The following is a 19,527-nucleotide window of genomic DNA, read 5'->3' as shown; positions in this document are numbered from 1 at the left end:
TAAAAAGGAGACAACTACATGTGAATTATATCTTTGGGCCTATACAGTATAAGATTTCACTTTATTTTCACTTTATGCTGCAAAGCATGTCTATATTAGCTGACCCAGAGGAATGGAGAGCAGAAACTCAGTCTTATGCATTAAATGGACATTTGGAGCTTTGAGGAGATGAATAATTGAGGTTTTTATCAGAGACTTTTAAACTGATCTCTGATCTTTATATACATTTACTGTACATAACCGTGCCTGTGTGTTATTTTGAAACCCAGTTCATACCTTTTGTATCTGAATCTTATCACTTCACTTATACACACAGAGAAGTGTCCACTTAACAAGTATCTGTGTTGTTGATATTTGTATTATTGTCATAATCATTGCTTTGACTCCTGAGACATATTTAATCAAGAACAGGACTCCTCTCTGCCATCTCTGATGTCTGGAGCTATTTATTACTATGTAATTGCTTTAGTGACAGAGTGATGCTGTGTCTGTCCGTCCAATAGTTGACAAAACCTCGTCAGACTACTTTGGATTTAACTGTAGCTGTCGTCTCTCCATTCATCCAGCTCCATGCTAATGAGATCAATCCAGATCATTTATTTACATTTCATCACCAAGTTTACATCAGAGATCTTGTCAATGTTTTTCATTTTTTGTTTCCCTCCATGTTTTATTTTTCTGTGTTTGTGCATGTGTTGTGTGTCGTGCTGTGTTGGTGTGGTGTGTGTCTATATTGCCTCTGTGTGTGTTGTGTAGTCTGTAGAGAACCATATGGACCATATAAGCCCAAACTGCATAGCAGGAGCTAGCCAGCCCTATAAGGTAGTATCATTCACTGTACCAGCCCTGGCCCTGTTTGTCTGTCTGGAAGAGTCACTGTAAAGACAAGCTTGAAGGAGCAAGAGCATCAAACCTAAAGAAATAATAAGTGTGCACCAGCCCGACGCGGCTCAGGCTTTCAGGTTATAATTAGAGGCGGCACCGCACTGGGTGAAGCTCTTGATGTCTCCTCTCCAGCTTGGACTGAAAGTGATTGTGCCGGCAATTTATCTGGCATAAAGTCTATTCAAGGCGCTGACGCTTAGATCTAACGTCTGATCTTTCCTGTCACTGGGACACTTTTAGCTTCCACTCACACAACCTCCCATTCGATTCCCTTCAAAGTAACACACGTCTCCCAGTGTTTCTCACTCCTTTCTCCTTTCTAGCTGGACTGTTATTGGTGGACTGAAAAATACAAAATGAAAAGGCTTCTTTTAAAGAGAGTGCAAACAATAAACCTACTAACCTGCATGCACACTGTCAGGGCTGTGTGAGTCTTGTTAATCACTGTAGGAAACAAAAATCTATTGTCAAGTTTGATTATACATCTCTATGTGTTACAGTCTCCTATGATTGCTCCTCTCCCCTTTCAATGTGCCTGTACTTTACACTTCTTTCATTTCAAGGGGGAGACTTGATGGCCAAAAGCAAGTGATGTGTCTTTCTACCCTGCTCCTAATAGAAGGACATGATTTAACATGAGCAGTACTAATGAGGAATGGGCTTCTGGGCATTGATTATTCAAAGCAGATAAGAGCACTGTCGCTTCAGTTTCTCTTAAACCTGGATGTTTCGTTTTTCTTTGCTTCTCCAGGTGGAGGCAGATCTGGGGTACCCAGGAGGCAAAGCTAAAATCATTCACAAGGAGTCTGATATCATCATGGCCTTTGCCATCAATAAGGTGAGTTGTTTTGACTTGAAAATTCTGGGAAACTCTTTATTCTTACATCCTTTCTAAAAATTAATTTCCCGGGACATTTCCTGGAAACACCTCTGTAAATTGATACAAAGTAAAGGTTAAAGAGAAAATACCAAATTACATAATCCTTTCCAGGAACTTCCGTCTGAATATAAAAATGCATATTGCTTATTTTTTAGGAACTCAAATGATAAATGATGACACTAAAGTCAACCTCTAATCTCTCTAATCTGTCCCCCCCCTCCTCACCCCTGTCCTCTCCCAGGCTAACTCCAATGAGATTGTGTTGGCCTCCACTCATGATGTGCAGGAGGTGGACGTGTCCACTCTAGTGGCTGTCCAGCCTTTCACCTGGATAGGAGAGGACTTTGATAAGGAGTCCCGCAGGTCAGACTCGGGACATTTATGCTTTCAACAAATAATCACAAGAAGGAAACTCTCTTAACCTCTGTATAAATGACCTCTACGTGACAGGCTATGGTTGTGTTTTCTGCTGCAGCTCTGACGACGGTGACCATCGTTCCTCTCACACCAACATTTCCCAGGCCAGCTCGGTCCCTTTTGCCCCCCCACAGATGCAGGTCTCTGCATCTATGCCGTGGCTCGGCAGTGGACAGACCAGCATGGGAGCCAGTGTGGTACGAGCTCACTCACTGCAAACTGATACAGATACAGTAGATATGCACAAACTCCCAGATATTGAATGTGGATGTAATGGGGATGCAGTTGTTAGTAACTGCCACCAGGGGGAAACTCAGCTCTGTATGCAGCAGAGTACCTGTGGTATGACTTCAGCGTTTAACTTCCTTACATTGTGGTCCACTATAGGTGCATTAGTTTTAAATAAACATCCATAAGTTCTGAATGTAAACTCTAAAGGGAGCCTCTGATTCAGGTTTAGAATGACACTAGACCACGTTGATTTCTTTCTGCACTCTGGAACATTTCCCGAAGAAGTGTTTATTTTTAAATCTTATCATTGTTGAGCCAAACTGAGCCACGACGACTAAACAGCTGTACTGCTGAGTCTATGGTGGCTGAGACAGAGAGGAGGCGGGTTTCCCCCCGGCAGAGATGGATGCACATGAACACAGATAGCAGCAGCTCTCACAGGCGGCTACTCAAGGTACAGATTTGCGTCACACGTCCATGCAGCCAGGGTTCTTCATGTCCCAGCCGTGTTGATAAATGATACACGATGGGAGTCATTCAGTTCACTATGGAGGGAGGATTCTTATACAGGCACTGAAAGATCTCAGACGATTGATGCCTAGATTGAAAGTCGGGGGAATCATCACTGCCCATAGTGTTGTGGTAGTCTAGTGTAACTTTGACTGCAGCTTTTGAGAACATTGAAATAAATTGTGTTTTATGTAAACGTTTTTATTGTCTTTTTCAGATTATGAAGAGGAATTTAAACAATGTAAAGAGGATGACGTCTCACCCCATATATCAGTATTGTAAGTGCCTTCATTGAAGCCTGTGAATCATCAGTATACAACTGAGTTTTTATCTGAAGTTTCTTTATACATTTCTACTTATCTTCCTCTCATCTATGTTGTTCTTTTGTCTCCCTCTCTCTTGTATCCCTGTATCTGTGTGTGTGTGTGTGTTTTTGTGTGTCAGACATGACGGGTGCTCAGGATGGCAGTGTCAGAATGTTTGAATGGAACCGACCTCAGCAGCTTATCTGCTTCAGACAAGCAGGCAACGCCAGAGTCACCCGGCTCTATTTCAACTCCCAGGGCAATAAGGTAGATGCCCACTCGCACACACAACACACACACACACATTCTATCTTTGTGTGAACATGTATCGACATGTTGTATTCCCATCCCTTTAACCTAACAGTATCCCTCACAACTAAATGCCTAACCCAAACATAATCATCTTAACCCTCAAGCCTTTTGAAATCCCAGGATCAGCCAAATGTCCTTTCCCAACGTGCCCTCACTCCATAAGGTCTAATTATCAGACTGGTCTTCACAAGGATAGAACTACAAGCACACACACACTGTCATGTCTATGTTTAGTCTATTTTTGGTGTGATAGCTCTGATTGCTCTGTGTTATTCCTGCAGTGTGGAGTCGCGGATGGAGAGGGCTTCCTCAGTCTCTGGCAGGTCAACCAGACATCGTCCAACCCAAAACCCTACCTGGTGAGCTCACCTCCCACCTCCCACCTCCGTCACCTCTGTGTTCACCAGCCCAACACACACACACACACACACACACACACACACACACACACACACACTTCCTCATTCTTGTAAGTGAATGTGCCCTCTCTTTTCCCTCCTCCCGTCCCTGCCCATAGAGTTGGCAGTGCCACACTAAGACCTGCGGTGATTTTGCCTTCATCACGTCCTCCAGCCTCATCGCCACAGCCGGCCAGTCCAACGATAACAGGTCTGTACTGGAGTGCACCATCATTAGACCATCACCACTCCTCTTTCTGTTAGTGTACACTGACAAAAACTATCCTTGGTTAATTTGTCCACAGAAACGTTTGCCTGTGGGATACTCTGATTTCACCTAGCAATACCATGGTCCACGGTAAGACATCCCAAGTCCTTCAGTCAGTCCGGCTTTAATGATCTTCCCTCTGCAGTTGTTTGGTGATTCACTTTCACATTTCTCCCCACCCACCTCCTCAGCGTTCCCCTGCCATGAGAACGGGGCCACTGTGCTGCAGTACGCTCCGAAGCAGCAGCTGCTGATCACTGGAGGCAGAAAGGGCTTCGTGTGCGTGTTCGACATCCGCCAGAGGCAGCTGCTCCACACTTTCCAGGCCCATGACTCAGCCATCAAGGCCCTGGCACTGGATGCCTTCGAGGACTTCTTCGTCACGGGCTCCGCAGAGGGCAACATGAAGGTGACGCAGGCTCTGTCACTGACCTGACAGCCATACATTCACTTTTACTTAGATGGTGTACTGATGATCAATGTCTTATTGGACAGAATGAACTACTTGATAAGAGCAGAAAAACACCTTTTGTATCCACATATTTCTTTAGTATCGGCTTCAATGACATGTACAGATTAGGGCTTCAAATTGATGTGGGTCATATTTTTTAGGAACAAAATGTGAGTTGCCAAGGTGGAATGGAAGTGGATCTATTATAGTGAATACAAATTGCAAAATAATAATCATCAATAAGTGTTATTTATAGTTGATTGGTTGATCACATATCAGTAGACTGTGAAAAAAACCATCAAGAAACTTTTTTATACAGATTAAACAAGCATTGTGTAACATTTTTATTTGATTAACATGTGTCTCTAGTTAAATTTATAGAGCTCCTTAAGTCCCAAATGGTGAGATTTATTCATCTTGTGTGTAAAAGATATTAACTTGTTCATCATGATAACTCTCTTGTGTAAACAAGTTTATTTACTAATATTCATAAGCTTCTTCATCAACCACTGTGATGGAGAGATTTCAGTAAATCAAGTTTTAATTTCTCCTTGGAATCTCATAGATAATAAAAAACGTACCCCTGTGGATTTTCAGTGCATAAGCAATTTATATTTTTACTTTGCCGATATTATGTTGTTCCCAATGCAGATAATTATCTTGTTTGTATAAGATAAAAAAATTATTATTACACCACAGCATTCAAAAGGAATTAGGGACTTGACAACTGTAATGAGGCTCCACAAAGTAAAAAAGCAAGAACATTTTTAACATCTGTCTGTTCTTGTGCTTTCTGCCTCCAGGTGTGGAAAATTGCCGGCCACGGGCTCATGCACTCTTTTAGCAGCGAGCACGCCAAGCAGTCCATCTTCCGCAACATCGGCGCCGGCGTGATGCAGGTGGAGACGCGGCCCGGCAATCGCATCTTCACCTGTGGAGCGGACGGCACCCTGAAGATGAGGGTCCTCCCCGACCGCTACAACATCCCCAGCAGCCTGGTCGACGCCCTGTAACGCCCACTTCCACTTTCCAGGGTCCAAAGAGAAAAGGGGACAGAAAGACAAAACACCAAAAGCTTATGTAACACTCACTAGGCATTAGTAGTATAACGGATGGGGGACAACTTAGTCAGAAGGCCGCCACGCTTTTGGCATCTTTCCGAGTGTGCAGTGTTCACGGGTTTCCCGCCGATGTAAATCAAACCCAGAGTGAGAAACGGAGCTGCAAATATTCATCCCCCCCCAAAGGCTGAAAGCAAAGTTACAAGCAGAAGTTATCATACTTGATTTTAAAGCTAGATTTATTGTAATTTTATTGAAGAATCTCTACTGTTAGAGTGTGTCCATAGGGAAGCTATGCATGTCCTGTTCTCGTGACGCGGTGCAATCACAGGTCTATTGATAGTGCTCTGTAAAAGTGCTCAAGCAAAAATTTTAAAAGTGTGTAACTGTTGTCATTTTGTGCCCACAGCTGAAATCTCTTAGCATCTACTGTAACCAGCACTGTGGTTTGTTATTAAGTCGGTGGTTTCCAGTGTGACTCGAGTTGTTGGAATCTGCATTTTGTTTTAATGGTTTTTACCCCCCCCCCCCCCTTGCCCCAGCCTTTTTGCCCGGCTTCTCTCGGCCGTTATGGAAGAGTTGATGGTGCATCGCTCCTGTAGTGACACCCCACCCCTACCCCACCCCCCCTGCTGGCTGCCCATCACTCCCTCTGGCCTCTCCCGGCGTGGGCTCGAACCCGGCCCGGTCCCGGAGCGTGTGTTTCACTCTGCTGTGTCCGCCATCGTCACGCCCCCCCCGCTCACCTGCCCTCAAATGCCTGTTTGTGTGGCGAACGTCACTGCTAGAACATTCCTGTTTGGAAGATGATGTGTTTTACTCCTGTGACTGTGATTTTCAATGTTTCCATCTGTCTGGTCCAAACCTGGAACCCCCCCCCCCCCCCTCCCTCTACAGAGCAGAAACACAAAGGTTCACTTCTAGTTTGCACAAGATGATTCTTTTTATTTTTTATCATTTTAATTTATTTATATGTTTGTGTTTGTTTGTTTGTTTGTTTGTTTGGCCGTTCCTTCGTCAAACTATTTAACTTATTGCCTTTTATTTTAGGAATGTAAGGGGTTTTACCGTATCGGACTGGGAGGAGTGCAACACAGTCGACTGTGTGTAAGTGTGTGTGTGTTACCTCGCTAGTTGTTTTTACTGTTTCGTCCATAACAACTAGATATTTGCACTCGAAATTCCGGACACACTAAAAGTTTATTTCCAATAAATAGGTTAATGAAGAAGAACCTGTTATATACAAATGAATGTCTGGCTTCATTTGGCCTAGTGGTAAAATGTTTGAAATAGTTTTAATATATAAATGATATAAATAAATATATATATATAAATGATCTTAAACATATATATATATATATAAATATAATCACAACAGCTTGTACAAACATTAAAGCATTTCTTTATTTTTGTTTCTGTTCGTATCATACCAGCTGGATTAGTTGTAACTTTTGTTAAGTGTATGTATGGTATTTATTAAAGAGATTTGTGTTTCTCTCCCTCTCTCTGCCCACTATGTGTACTGTATGTATCGTTTGTGTTTTACCAATGGTCCTACTGGTGTCCGATGCATGTGTGTATGTATGTTTGTATGTATGTATGTATGTATGTGTGCGTGTGTGTGTACATGTAATGATGCAAAACAAGCCAGTATCATGGGTAGACACTTACTAGGGCACTTGAGCCTGAAGGTATGAGAGAGAACAGGTCATGGTCAGAGTTTTACCTTTGTAAAGTGAATAAATTCTTTTTATTTCATCAGGGTGATTTGACACTTGTTTCCTTTTTAATTTTTCTGCTGAGAGGAAGAAGTCTCCAGAGACGGTGCTGCTTCTGCACAGAGGCAGACATACACAACATCTAGGGGGGGGGGGGGGGTGTAACATTTTCATCTGTATAAAAATACATAAAAGATCACTGCCATGCAAATACACTAAATAAAGTAACAGCTAACAACACGGACGAGCACAAGTTAATTATAAGTTAAATTTGTATAAACAGTTTGAAACAAAATGATAAAAAAAAAGTTTCACACTGTTATTTACTCCAAAATCCCACATGTACATTACAAATAGGATATAAATACAGCAGTATTTATTTGTTGACGGTGCCATAATGATTATCGATCAAACTGATTCTATTGAGTGAAACAGATTTTTAACAACATGAGCCAGGAGGAGGGAGATGAGACTGATGTGGATGCTTCTCTTACAAAAACCTAAATATGAGCGGTTTCTAAAGACGGGGTGAGATCTTGGTTGTCGACAGGCTGACGTGCAGGTTGTCCCTCAGTTTTTCACTCATCCGAGATGAAGTGCACCACGTAGAGCCTGACGTAGCCCTGGTCCCACACGTACAGGTGTCTGTCCTTCGGGCTGTACGAGAGCATCGCCAGCACTCCGCCCGGAGGCCTCAGGTCAAAGGTCATGTTGACCGGCTTCCCCTTCAGCAGGTCAAAAGCAAACGAGACCCTGGCGTCCTTGGTGTCGGTGACGTACAGGACCCCGCAGGCGATGAAGGCGTTGCCGGCCTTGGTGCGGGGGTAGGTGGTGTTGATGTAGGTGGTGACGGAGAAGGTCTTCTCGTCCAGCTGGCCCACCATGATGCTCTCGTCCGTGCTGGAGGCGAAGATCAGCCACAGGCCGTTCTCGTCCGCCGCCAGTTTGAAGTAGGTCTTGGAGTTGAGCAGCAGGTAGGCCAGGCTGTGGTGCAAGGCGTTGTCTATGGTGAGAGTGTGAAGCCTCTTGGTGTGAAGGTCAAATCTGTGAACCAGAAGGTAAGTTGGTAAACCGGGGAAAGAGGGAAAGACTAGACACCATAGCAGAGCGTCTAACTCAGCACCACACTGTGTCTCAGTTTACCTGCCGATGCTGGAAGTACCAGCGATGTGATAATAGAAGGATCCGTTGTGAACTGTGTGGCCGCAGCCCTGGTAGAACTTCCTGACGTCAACAAGCTCACTGGTGTCGCTCTGGAAGGAGGCGATGCTCTCATACTCCTTCACCACTCGGCCTGGGCAAGAGCACACAACAGGTTAAACACTCAGTGATCGTATCCTCTTGTTTCCCTGTTTTGCTTGAGCAGCCTCTGTTATGATGCTATTGGTCGTCAACCTACCTGAGAAGTGCTCGGCCACCCATATTCGCTCATCGTTCTCCTGAGCCGTGTCTTTCATCCAGGTGCCGAAGGTGGTCTCCATCTTTGTCACGTTCCTGGGGTTGATCAGAGACTTGATCAGACACTCTGAGGAGAAACAAAACAGCCGGCTCAGATGTTTATGTCTCTATCACACAGTATTTATCCATGTTGAAAGTTTAGCCAGATTTCTCTGAACACACACCGTTCCTCTTAGCGGGCTCCTCCTGTCGTTTCCCAGACTCCTTCGCTGCAGAAGTTCCATCGTTTGGAATTGCGTGTAACAGCCCTGTTAGAAGCAGTTTATTATTATTGTGTTACTTAGTATTTACATATTAACTTTTGGTGTGGATCCAGGACCATTTCCCCCTTTTTTTTAACACTGTTAAACACAATTCAGGGATCTTGATCAACAGAAAGTATAAAGAGGAAAAATATTTATGAGTGTGTGCAATTTGGGGCAGATCCATTTTATATCCTGAGCTAGTCAGTTTTCATAAAGGGACGGTTTGGACTTGGCACTCCACTGCCATTCTAGCTTTAGGATTGTTCAGCCTTGGTAGAGATACTGAGTTTCATAGAAATGATCATAGGGAAATTCCATCTTCTGTTTAAGATAGGGGTTAAAAAGCCCAAGGTTTCATTATCTTTTGTTCACTGGCCTCTCACCCAGGGTGTGAGCTGCCTGCAGGTGGGCTCTGTGATGCCTTGTCCTGGATGGCCCTTGAGGTCCAGGAGGTCCAGCAGGGCCCACAGGCCCAGGAGACCCTGGAGGACCAGGAGGACCAGCAGGACCAGGAGGACCTGAACAAAGGGAAGTGGACAACATCTAAACCATCTGACAACAAGCATAGATTCATCATGAGGATATCACAGTTGACAGAAGTCTACTCGCCCTCAATAATGACGTCATTGGACGGTTGTCCCTGCTCTCCAGGCGGACCAGACTCTCCTCGCTCTCCTTTCTCACCTGGCTCCCCTGTCTCCCCTGGTGGGCCTGTGGAGGACATGTTGTAAAACAGCTCAGAGACAGACAGAGAGAGAGACAGTGCATTCACAACCTCAGCTCACTGTTCCCCATCGTTATCAACATGAATGAGTCCATTGACTTGCTGGGGTGAATCACTGCTGTCGGCTGAGGAGGAGAACAGAGCGAGGTGGGAGAGTACAGGGAGATCCGGTTCATTCAGCTGAGGCCCAAAACCACAAAGATGCATAATATTAGTGGAGAATGTGAGAGCAGCAGCAGTTTGGACCTTTTCAGTCATTCAAAAAGTTTCCTCTCAGCAAAAGTATGATTAACAGATAGATCAGGAAACTGTGTGAATGTGTGGGTATGATTTGAAGTTATTATTTAATAATTTAACCCATGGCTCCTCTCAAGCCTTTTACTGGTACATTGCACCAGTCGCTCTTCACTTTAAGTGGCCAGCATTGCCCGAGGCATTTCAAAAAAAGGATGTCGAGTTAGAACAGAATAGAGCTTCACTTTTTGTTTACCTTTTTTCCCTCTTTTCCCATCAGCCCCGGGCTGTCCATTCAGTCCTGGCATGCCATCAGTGCCGTTGTGGCCTGGCAAACCGTCTGCACCGGGCAAACCTACAGAAACACAGAAAAGATCCTCACCAGGGGCAGAATGGAAAAACATATTCGGCAGAGATATGGGTCACTCAACCACAAAGGAGACAAACTGCCTTTATTAGATGTGGATCCAGTTCACTCACCAGGGGGTCCCGGGGGTCCTGCAACAAGAAGTAATGAAGATGTCAGGAGAATGAGAAGTGATATTTTGGACGTGAGTAAAGTTTTAAATTTTTGAAATATATAAGTGAAACATACCGGCTATACAGACTCCTTTGGTGCTGTTGCAAATGTCGATCAACAATTTGATCTTAAGAGAAAGAGAAAACATTAAAACACTGTGATGCACCGAATGTTTAACAAACTATGAGATCCTGCAGCAAACAGGAACCCCTCTAGTTGCTGAGCAGTGCATCACAATAAAAAGTGTATTTTCATTGTTGACTTTTTAATCTATAACAATAAATCATGTTTCATAAACCTCACCTACAAAGACACTTGTAATTGTAGACGTCAAATAAATCCTGTGAAGTGGAACTTATGATATTTTGTCTTTTTGAAATCCAGTGGAACTGAAGTACAAACAAATACTATTTGCTCTGCACAGTACAAGATGTAAAATAACTTAATTACTTTTTTAATTTAAAAGTATAATTCTTAATATTGTCTGGTTCTTAACTACATTGATTTTTAGAAGTTTTTTAGGAATATGCACCATGTGATCACAATGCAAACTGTAACAATTAAGGCCTTAAAACTAACTTGGGCCCCTCTACAACATAGAGCCTTGAGATGATGTGCCCCCCTAATGTCCCTCACTTCAGTTTGTATTGTCTACCAGTGCAAACCAAGAAAACACATTCACGTGGAACCTTCAGGCTCGATGATGGTCCCGGGACCACTACCCATTTTAACCAGTAGGTGATTCTTCATCAGTCATCACTGTACACAGTTCTACCTACAGTATAGAAATGTATCTGCCTCCTCTCCCTCATTAACAATGGACCAGCAGGTGCCTCATCTCACCGGGACCATGGAGTAAGTCATCATCATCATCATGTCGTCCTGCACATGGGCCTTGTGGTAACTCTGGCTGTGTCGGTGCTTGTGCTTCAGCTCATTCTTCATCTTCTTCTCTGCCTCCTCTCCCACCTCCTGGCTGACCTCCTGCGGATCGAGCGCCTGTTCCTCCTCCTGCCGAACCTCCTGCTGATGCTCCTTATCCAGCTCCTTCTCCAGCTCCTTCTCCAGCTCCTTCTCCAGCTCCTCGCTCCTCTTGTTCCTGGAGTACTGGTACTGTGGGGGTTGCCCCGGGTTTGCCCTCAGCCCGGCCGCTCCCCTGGGCACCTCCTGGAGGAACTCCACCACCGAGCTCTGCTCCACCTCCATCAGCCTCGCCTCTGTCTGCTCCAGCCTGGCATCCTGCTGATTCTGCCGCACCAGCAGCACCAGCAGGCCCACAGAGTTCATCAGCGCCACAATGCACGTCCCATACAGCACCAGCCGCTGAGGCAGGGTCATGCTCGGTGTCGGGATCCACATGGTCACCTCTTCACCTCCTCTCTTCTGGGGGTCACCTGGCAGCCTCAGCATTCACAGGAGAACACAAGTCCAGTAGAGCAGTGAAAGTAAAAAGCACAGATCTCAAGCTACAGATGAAGCTTTATCACCTCGTGCCAACAAAACTCAAACCAAAACACAAACCAAACCAATTAAAGAAACACTAATCCGACAGGAAGGAGATCTTCAGATGAAAGTCAAGGTCAAGTCCAAATTATTAGAAAGCTCCAAATCGAGTCCAGTCAGCTGAGTTGTCTGAGCTCCAGCCGGGTGGTCGATCTGAAGGCAGACTGGTTCATACACTGCTTGTTGTGTTGTTCACCAAGTGGACGAGGGGTTTTGTGTATGTGTGTGTCTGTGTGTGTGTGTGTGTGCGTGCATTCAGACCAGTAATGTAGGAGTGAGCATTGCACAATCTTCTGAGCTTGTCTGGGAAGAAGCCCCCGCCTGTTCAGTCACCTGATTTATATTCATCACAACCCATTCTACTGCACCGCCGTGGGCAGACGGCACGCACACACACACGCACACACACACACACACACACACACACACACACACGCACACACACACGCACACACACACTTACAGACAAAACACTCAAACGCATGCATTGCTCCTGACAGACCGACTGGCAGGAGATGTTTATTTCTATTCTAGTAGTATAGTACTTGTATTTTGTATGAATATTCTTACTACAAACCCGAATTTTGACTTAAAAGAAAACCCATGCCATCAGAGTCCATCAACATCATCTCTTCGTTCCACTTCTTCATGCCGTCTCTTCCCCACCTCCTCCCTCCATGTCCCTCTGATGCGCTGCTTTCTCCCTGTGTCACATCTTCACAGCTTCCATTCACCAAATGTAACAACGACCCATTTCCATTGCTTTGAATCTGAGACCAATCTGTGGTTAAACTGACAAAATGTCAGTTTAACATGAAACATGATGGCATCATTTGAAGCAGTCTTCACTGTGAAAGGCTGTAATTTACTTTTTGGACTTTTTGTGTAGCTGGTGTGTTTTCTGTAACTACCCGAGTCAGTAAATTGGCCTGTCTGCTGACATGGAGCAGTGCTGGACTCATGTAGCTGACCCACATGCCATTGTAGCAAAGCTATGCCCCATATAACAAACACACACACACAGACACACTAAGAGGTTTGTGCTGTCATCCTTTTAAAACTTTGCATTGACTCCATCCATGGTGGACGGCCAAACCAAAACCTTAAACTCAAAGGGATAGTTCACCCAAAATGAAAACTTCACTAATTATGTTCTCACCTCTATGCCGATGGGGGGGGGGTGTGAAGTGCTGGAGTTCACAAAACACTTTCAGAGTTTGAGGGGTAAACAGCGTCCGTAACCCTCGACACTTCACCCACCCCTCCATCGGCATAGTGGTGAGAAGATAATGAGTGAACTTTCATATTTAAGTGAACTATCCCTTTAAAGTAGAGCAGTGCAGTGGTTATTCAGCTCTTTGACTGAGAGCAGATGATGAATGATAATTACTTTATTGAGAGCTGGAGGATTTTTCATATCACCCCACAGGGGAAACCCCTCACAAGCCATCACCATGTTTCTCTTCTACTTGAGTGGTTTAATTTTGCGTTGGAGGCATATTGTGTTTTTTACCTGTTGTTTTTATACGTTTGAAGAAGTGGTCGCCATTTAATTCAATTAGATTGGATTTGGCTACAAAGCTGTTTACCCCTGAAACTCCAGAAGTGTTTTGTGGACTCAAACACATGATGGTGAATAGATGATGAGTGAGGTTTCATTTTAGGGTGAACTATCCTTTTAACCCAATCACAACTCACATCTTATCAACCTTACCAACCTTACCTTAACCAGGACCTCAAAAATAAAGTTTTACCCCATTAAAACCAGTCCATGGTCCTCATGAGTTCTACTGGTCCTTACAGGTTCAGTGTTGTGTTGGAAAAAGATGTAACAAAACTGATTACTCACACACACACACACACATTCCAGCTCTGGTCAAAAGAGCTCACGACCTGAATCTCTAGCGGTAATGTTGTCATGTCTGCTTTCCTTCACCACTCTTACCTCTTCCTGCCTCTGCGTGTGTGTGTGTCAGTGTGTGTGTGTGTGTCTCTGTGTGTGTGTGTATGTGTGTGTGTGTGTGTGCTCCTGCCTGAGGCTGTAGGTCACTGAGGGCTCCGACAGCTTGAATTGCTCCAGCAGATGTGTGCATGTGTACGTACACACACTCCTATAGAGCTTGAGGTCGTTCCTTTGTTGCCTCTCACTCACCGAGCTGCAAGCGAGTGAGAATCAGGGAATTGACCCACAATGACGTTAAAAGCTGATTTCATATCTGGACACTTGAATGTTTGGAAAGCTGCGATCATTCCGACCCAATAAAATGAATCATGCTGTGGGAATATGTCAACACGTGCACATTTTCTTCGCCACCTCTCCTGCAGACCTCTCTCTGGATGTGTTTCCTCCTCCCTGGGGCGCAGCTGCTTTGAAAGAGGCCTTATCTCTCTGGGGCTGAGGGGTCCGAGTCCGTCCTGCTGCTCCGGGCCAAGGACAGAAAGATGACCTGGTGTCCTACAGACCTAATCCTCCCACCCACCTCCTCTGCCTGTGAGACAGAGTTCAGCTCTGCTTCTCGAGTAAAATAAAGAAGAATAAAAATCACTAAAGCCTTAAATTTGCCACGTTAAAGAAAACGAAATAAGACATAGATACTCCTAATGAAAGTCACATATCTTTTGAGTTAAACTATGTAGGATGAGTATAAAAGAGCAGTGAACAAAGAGTGGAGCTGCACTGTCGACTGAGGTCACAATATTTGTCGTGATCATATGTATTTGCCGATTGTCTGAATGTACATCCACTCTCTTAACGCACGTCATCCCTCTGTATGTCAACTGTTCATTTCCCGACTCACACACAAACACCCTGAAGATACTTGTGGATTGTTCCCTGTTGTATAAAAATGATAAAGTAAAAAACAGAAGGTAACATAGGAGTCATAGATTCTGCTCAGACTTCATACATGTCCTGACATTTATTGGCTTTCTGTCGCTCTTGTTTGTTCACTCGCTGAACAAATCCCTACACATGTGGTGGAGACAAAGATGTGGTTGACCACAACACAGAGGCCAGACACAAGGTTACATTAACTTCAGCTTTTGTGCAGAACATGGAGAGGGGGGGGGGGTTCTTTGCGCTATCATGCAGAACAATCTGGGTCTAATAAGCCATCGCACAGGGCATCGTTCTCCAGGCAGCGCCTCGGCACACAGTCGACTGTTTGAACCGTCTCACATTCCTGCACTGGAGTGTGGGCGGTGAGTGAATTCACAGAGTTCTTTATACAGAGCGAGCAAATGGAACAAAGGCCTGAACGAAGCCAGAGAGCGTGACGCTTGTCAGAAACGGGAAAATAAATGAAGCAATAAAAATCTATTTATTAAATTAAATTAAAATTAAATTAAATACTCCGGTATGGACTTAAACATTATGCAGAAATAAAAGACAAGGGGCACATACTTCATAAAATGCTAAAACAACAATAGATAGTTACTCAAAAGTTATATTATACTGACTAAATGTAAACACAAATACAATAAACATTGTTATTGTTATATATTTGAGACACAATATATATGTGTTTCATTTATTCATATATATATACATCACATTATAATTTAATATATGTTACAAATTCACATTACAATGTCTGTTACTCACAGGTTTCATAGTAGATACAAATGTAAACAAAGAGAGCAGAAAAACACAACAAAGGAACAAAAGAGCAAACAAGATAAGCAAAAAAATACTATATCAAGTGAAAGAACACAATTGGAACGTGGTGGTGTTAGAGATTAGAAGTCTGGACAGAAACCCTGAATAGAATATGTAAAATATCACTTGTAATTTGAATCGGGTGTCTGCCAGTAAAATCTAAAATGAAATGATAAATGTATAACTTTAAATCAAGGAACCCCCCCCCCCCCCTAAAAAAAAAAAAAAAATAATGATACAACCACCGACTTTAGTATAGAGCTCAAGAGTCATTTGTTATGAAACGTTATGGATTTGTTTTCACAGTTTATGTCACAGTAAACATCTTTAATATGGATCACAGCTCTGCTTCTCCATCTACTGGCAGTCTACTGGAGGAATCTGAGGGTAATTATAAATACTGTCAATACTATTACAATTCAAAAGCTGAGGGAGCTAAAGAAGAGATCGTTAAAGTATTAAATTATAAAAAAAAACTTTATTAAACATTTAAAACATGCAGCTTTCTTTTCTCTTTCTCCCCTCGGTAGAAAAAAACTGAGAGAGACCTCGTCTTAACCTGTGGACAGAAATTGAAAGTGTAATTTTGCCAGACTGATAACTGAACAATAACACAAACAATAACCCAGATTCCATCTCAGAGCCCAGGTGGCCGTCCTCAGCGTTTCATACCAGATCCTTTTGATGTTCAGAGGAGTGACGCCTGCTTCTCATCATCGAAACGTCAAATACACAACATCGTGGAAACTCGTTCCAGCGGCGCATCACAACTTACCCACGGAACAAAGTCCTGTTCGCTCAAGGGCGCTGGCACCGCTCCAGGCCCTCAAGGTCACAAGTGTAATGTTTACCATTTCCCTGCAGTGTTGTGGCGTTTGCATTACCCTGACCTGGCCTGCAACCAGCTCCCACTGCTTATAAAGAGGAAGGGACTGGTGGGGCGGCTTTCATCACGTTTGTGCAGTCGTGTGCGGGTTGTTTTTTAAATATTCAAGTCTTCCTATGGACCGGATGCCTGCTTGTGACCTGGCGATGAGTCCCGTAGGTCTGGGGGCCGCACTGGGGGACCTGGTCTCCACGTCCCCAAACGCCACCGTGGTGGGAACCCCGGGCGTCTCGGTGGCCACCAGGACCCTGATCCTGCTGGTGTGTGTGCTGCTGGTCGCCTGGAGCCACACAGACAGGAGAACCGTGCCAGGTGGGTCCTCTACTCGCGTCTGAGCTTCGACACTTCACAGTCTCTTTACTTGTGCCCGTGCTGAAGTGTATTTACTGTCACCCGCTACGACAGGTCCAGCTTTCTGTCTGGGTCTGGGGCCACTTCTCTCATACGTGAGATTCATGTGGACGGGGATAGGCACGGCCAGCAACTACTACAACAAGAAGTATGGGGACATTGTCAGAGTCTGGATCGATGGAGAGGAGACACTCGTCCTCAGCAGGTTTGTCCTTAATGCTTATTCTAGGTTATTTCTCATGCTAATTCACAATCTGTGAGTGATTCAATCTTTTTATTTTCACTACAAGGGCATCAGCCATTCACCACGTGCTGAAGAACGGACATTACACGTCACGTTTTGGGAGCAAGCAGGGACTGAGCTGCCTCGGCATGTTTGAGAGAGGCATCATCTTCAACAACAACGTGTCCCTGTGGAAAACGATACGCACCCACTTCAGTAGAGGTAACGTTCTAACACCTTCAGACACATCCACAGGTCCGAGGTGTTCAGGATCTGAGTATTAAAGTCCAGGAACCGGGTTTTCTGTGTCAGCTCTGACAGGTCCAGGTCTGCAGAAGACAGTAGAGGTCAGCGTCTCCTCCACACAGACTCACCTGGACCACCTGGACAGTTTGTCCCACGTGGACGTCCTCAGCTTGCTGCGCTGCACCGTGGTGGACATCTCCAACAGACTCTTCCTGGATGTGCCCGTGAACGGTGAGCAGGCAGGGATGGTTCATTCTGAAGATGCTGCAGACACACGGGGGCTGAGGCAGTTTTAGTTCATCAGCTTGGTTCATCTGCGTTGTGTATTTGATGCATCTGTGAACTCTGTGTGCAGAGAAAGAGCTGCTGGTGAAGATTCTGAAGTATTTTGACACGTGGCAAACCGTGTTAATCAAACCAGACGTGTACTTCAAGCTGGACTGGATCCACCAGAGGCACAAGGCGGCAGTGTGAGTCCACGTTCTCCCTTGTTTATTCATTATTATTCATTATTCTCCAGCTGTCTGTAAGTTCTTTTTCTCTCCAGCTAAATGTAATATGTCTGGTATCTCACAGCAAGGAGCTGCACGATGCCATAGGAGACCTGGTGGAGCAGAAGAGGAGAGACGTGGAGCAGGCAGAGAAACTGGACCACATCAACTTCACCACAGGCCTCATATTTGCACAGGTCAGTCTCTGAGAATCTCTTCTCTGCCATTTCTTTGGTACAACCGATGAAGTCCCTGATTCCTTCTTTAAACTCCTTTCACCCCAACTTCTGTTCACATCCACGTGTCTTCAGAACCACGGCGAGCTGTCTGCGGAGAACGTGGTGCAGTGCGTGCTGGAGATGGTGATCGCGGCGCCCGACACTCTGTCCGTCAGCCTCTTCTTCATGCTGCTGCTGCTCAAGCAGAATCCAGATGTGGAGCTGCAGCTGCTGCGAGAGATTGACACTGTAGTGGGTGAGAAGCTCAAAAACACTGATACTGAAAACATACATGCAGATTAAAGAATTGTGGAGCCACACAAAAATCCCAAATCCTTGTTGAGATTTAAGAACAGAGGGTGTTGCACCTTGTTAAACCCTGTGAGGCGAATTCTGATCTGTGAATATGGGCTATTCCCCCCCCCCGTCTGGCTCCAGGTGAGAGGCAGCTGCAGAACGGAGACCTGCCGAAGCTGCAGGTGCTGGAGAGCTTCATCAACGAGTGTCTGCGCTTCCACCCGGTGGTGGACTTCACCATGCGTCGCGCCCTGTCCGATGACGTCATCGAGGGCTACCGGGTACCGAGGGGCACGAACATCATCCTCAACACGGGACACATGCACCGCACCGAGTTCTTCTGCAAACCGGATGAGTTCCGCCTGAGCAACTTTGAGAAAAACGTAAGTAGAATTTTTTTTTTTTTTAAATAAATTGAAGGTGAATAAACTTACTTTTATACTGAGAGTCTATTTTCATAGCTGGTGTGAGGTGGGCGGGGTCTGGTGAAGGGGTTATGTCTTATATTCCCATGCACCAGTAAGGATTCAGTCTCATTTGAATCAGAATTTGACAATAGTTATCTTTCAATGGGGCTACTGTCAATACGATCTAATGAAATGACACCTACACAGTCGTAATGAAGCAGATAAGCTGAGACTTTCAGCCTTGTAATAAGAAGTACATATATCCAGCCATGAATACTTACAGACGTATAACTTGTTGTAAAGTTTTCAGGGTCTCTCATCTGTCCTCCCCCCCCCCCCCCCCCCCCCCTCCTCCAGGCTCCTCGGCGTTACTTCCAGCCGTTCGGTTCAGGCCCTCGCTCCTGCGTTGGCAAACACATCGCCATGGTGATGATCAAATCCATGCTGGTGACATTGCTCTCCCAGTACTCTGTGTGCCCCCACAAGGGCCTGACCCTGGACTGCCTCCCACAGACCAACAACCTGTCCCAGCAGCCTGTGGAGCAGGAGCCCGAGGCCCCACAGCTCAGCATGAGCTTCTTACCCAGACAGAGAGGAAGCTGGCGAACGCTCCCAGACTCTGACCTTTAG

At 45.0% G+C, this 19,527-nt stretch overlaps 3 protein-coding genes across 3 annotated transcripts in view; 2 read left to right on the top strand and 1 right to left on the bottom strand.

Annotated features, from left to right (window-relative positions):
• dmxl2 (Dmx-like 2) overlaps nucleotides 1–6,355 on the top strand; it is a 39,119-nt gene extending 32,764 nt beyond the window's left edge. The window contains 11 exon segments of the mRNA XM_053419993.1: nucleotides 757–822; nucleotides 1,637–1,723; nucleotides 2,007–2,128; nucleotides 2,241–2,379; nucleotides 3,141–3,201; nucleotides 3,368–3,495; nucleotides 3,822–3,899; nucleotides 4,058–4,149; nucleotides 4,244–4,296; nucleotides 4,398–4,615; nucleotides 5,461–6,355. Of these exon segments, the coding sequence (XP_053275968.1) occupies nucleotides 757–822; nucleotides 1,637–1,723; nucleotides 2,007–2,128; nucleotides 2,241–2,379; nucleotides 3,141–3,201; nucleotides 3,368–3,495; nucleotides 3,822–3,899; nucleotides 4,058–4,149; nucleotides 4,244–4,296; nucleotides 4,398–4,615; nucleotides 5,461–5,670 (1,254 nt within the window). The 3' untranslated portion in view covers nucleotides 5,671–6,355.
• Nucleotides 6,356–8,014: 1,659 nt separating this feature from the next.
• Nucleotides 8,015–12,027, bottom strand: gldn (gliomedin). Its single transcript, XM_053424930.1, has 10 exons — nucleotides 11,461–12,027; nucleotides 10,693–10,744; nucleotides 10,578–10,595; nucleotides 10,354–10,452; nucleotides 9,749–9,850; nucleotides 9,523–9,657; nucleotides 9,059–9,142; nucleotides 8,836–8,961; nucleotides 8,580–8,730; nucleotides 8,015–8,480 (listed from the first exon to the last, which is right to left on the bottom strand). The coding sequence occupies exons 1-10, from the start codon at nucleotides 12,025–12,027 to the stop codon at nucleotides 8,015–8,017; spliced, it is 1,800 nt and encodes a 599-aa protein (XP_053280905.1).
• Nucleotides 12,028–16,780: 4,753 nt separating this feature from the next.
• Nucleotides 16,781–19,527, top strand: LOC128440846 (aromatase). Its single transcript, XM_053423690.1, has 9 exons — nucleotides 16,781–16,976; nucleotides 17,070–17,220; nucleotides 17,306–17,460; nucleotides 17,551–17,715; nucleotides 17,840–17,954; nucleotides 18,061–18,172; nucleotides 18,287–18,449; nucleotides 18,632–18,873; nucleotides 19,255–19,527. The coding sequence occupies exons 1-9, from the start codon at nucleotides 16,781–16,783 to the stop codon at nucleotides 19,525–19,527; spliced, it is 1,572 nt and encodes a 523-aa protein (XP_053279665.1).

The sequence above is a fragment of the Pleuronectes platessa genome, chromosome 1 (genome assembly GCF_947347685.1).
Source record: "Pleuronectes platessa chromosome 1, fPlePla1.1, whole genome shotgun sequence".
Lineage (NCBI taxonomy): Eukaryota > Metazoa > Chordata > Actinopteri > Pleuronectiformes > Pleuronectidae > Pleuronectes > Pleuronectes platessa.
Note: the sequence above shows the minus strand (reverse complement) of the source record. Positions and strands in the feature narration are given on the sequence as shown.

Excerpts from the sequence above, each read along its gene's own strand:
- gldn (XM_053424930.1), bottom strand. The coding sequence starts at position 12,027 with ATGCTGAGGCTGCCAGGTGACCCCCAGAAGAGAGGAGGTGAAGAGGTG. Across the intron at positions 9,658-9,748 it reads CAATGACGTCATTATTGAGG|GTCCTCCTGGTCCTGCTGGT; the intron begins GCGAGTAGACTT and ends CCCTTTGTTCAG. Across the intron at positions 8,731-8,835 it reads GGTGGCCGAGCACTTCTCAG|GCCGAGTGGTGAAGGAGTAT; the intron begins GTAGGTTGACGA and ends GCTCTTGCCCAG.
- LOC128440846 (XM_053423690.1), top strand. The coding sequence starts at position 16,781 with ATGGACCGGATGCCTGCTTGTGACCTGGCGATGAGTCCCGTAGGTCTG. Across the intron at positions 17,461-17,550 it reads ACGCACCCACTTCAGTAGAG|CTCTGACAGGTCCAGGTCTG; the intron begins GTAACGTTCTAA and ends TTTCTGTGTCAG. Across the intron at positions 18,450-18,631 it reads AGAGATTGACACTGTAGTGG|GTGAGAGGCAGCTGCAGAAC; the intron begins GTGAGAAGCTCA and ends GTCTGGCTCCAG.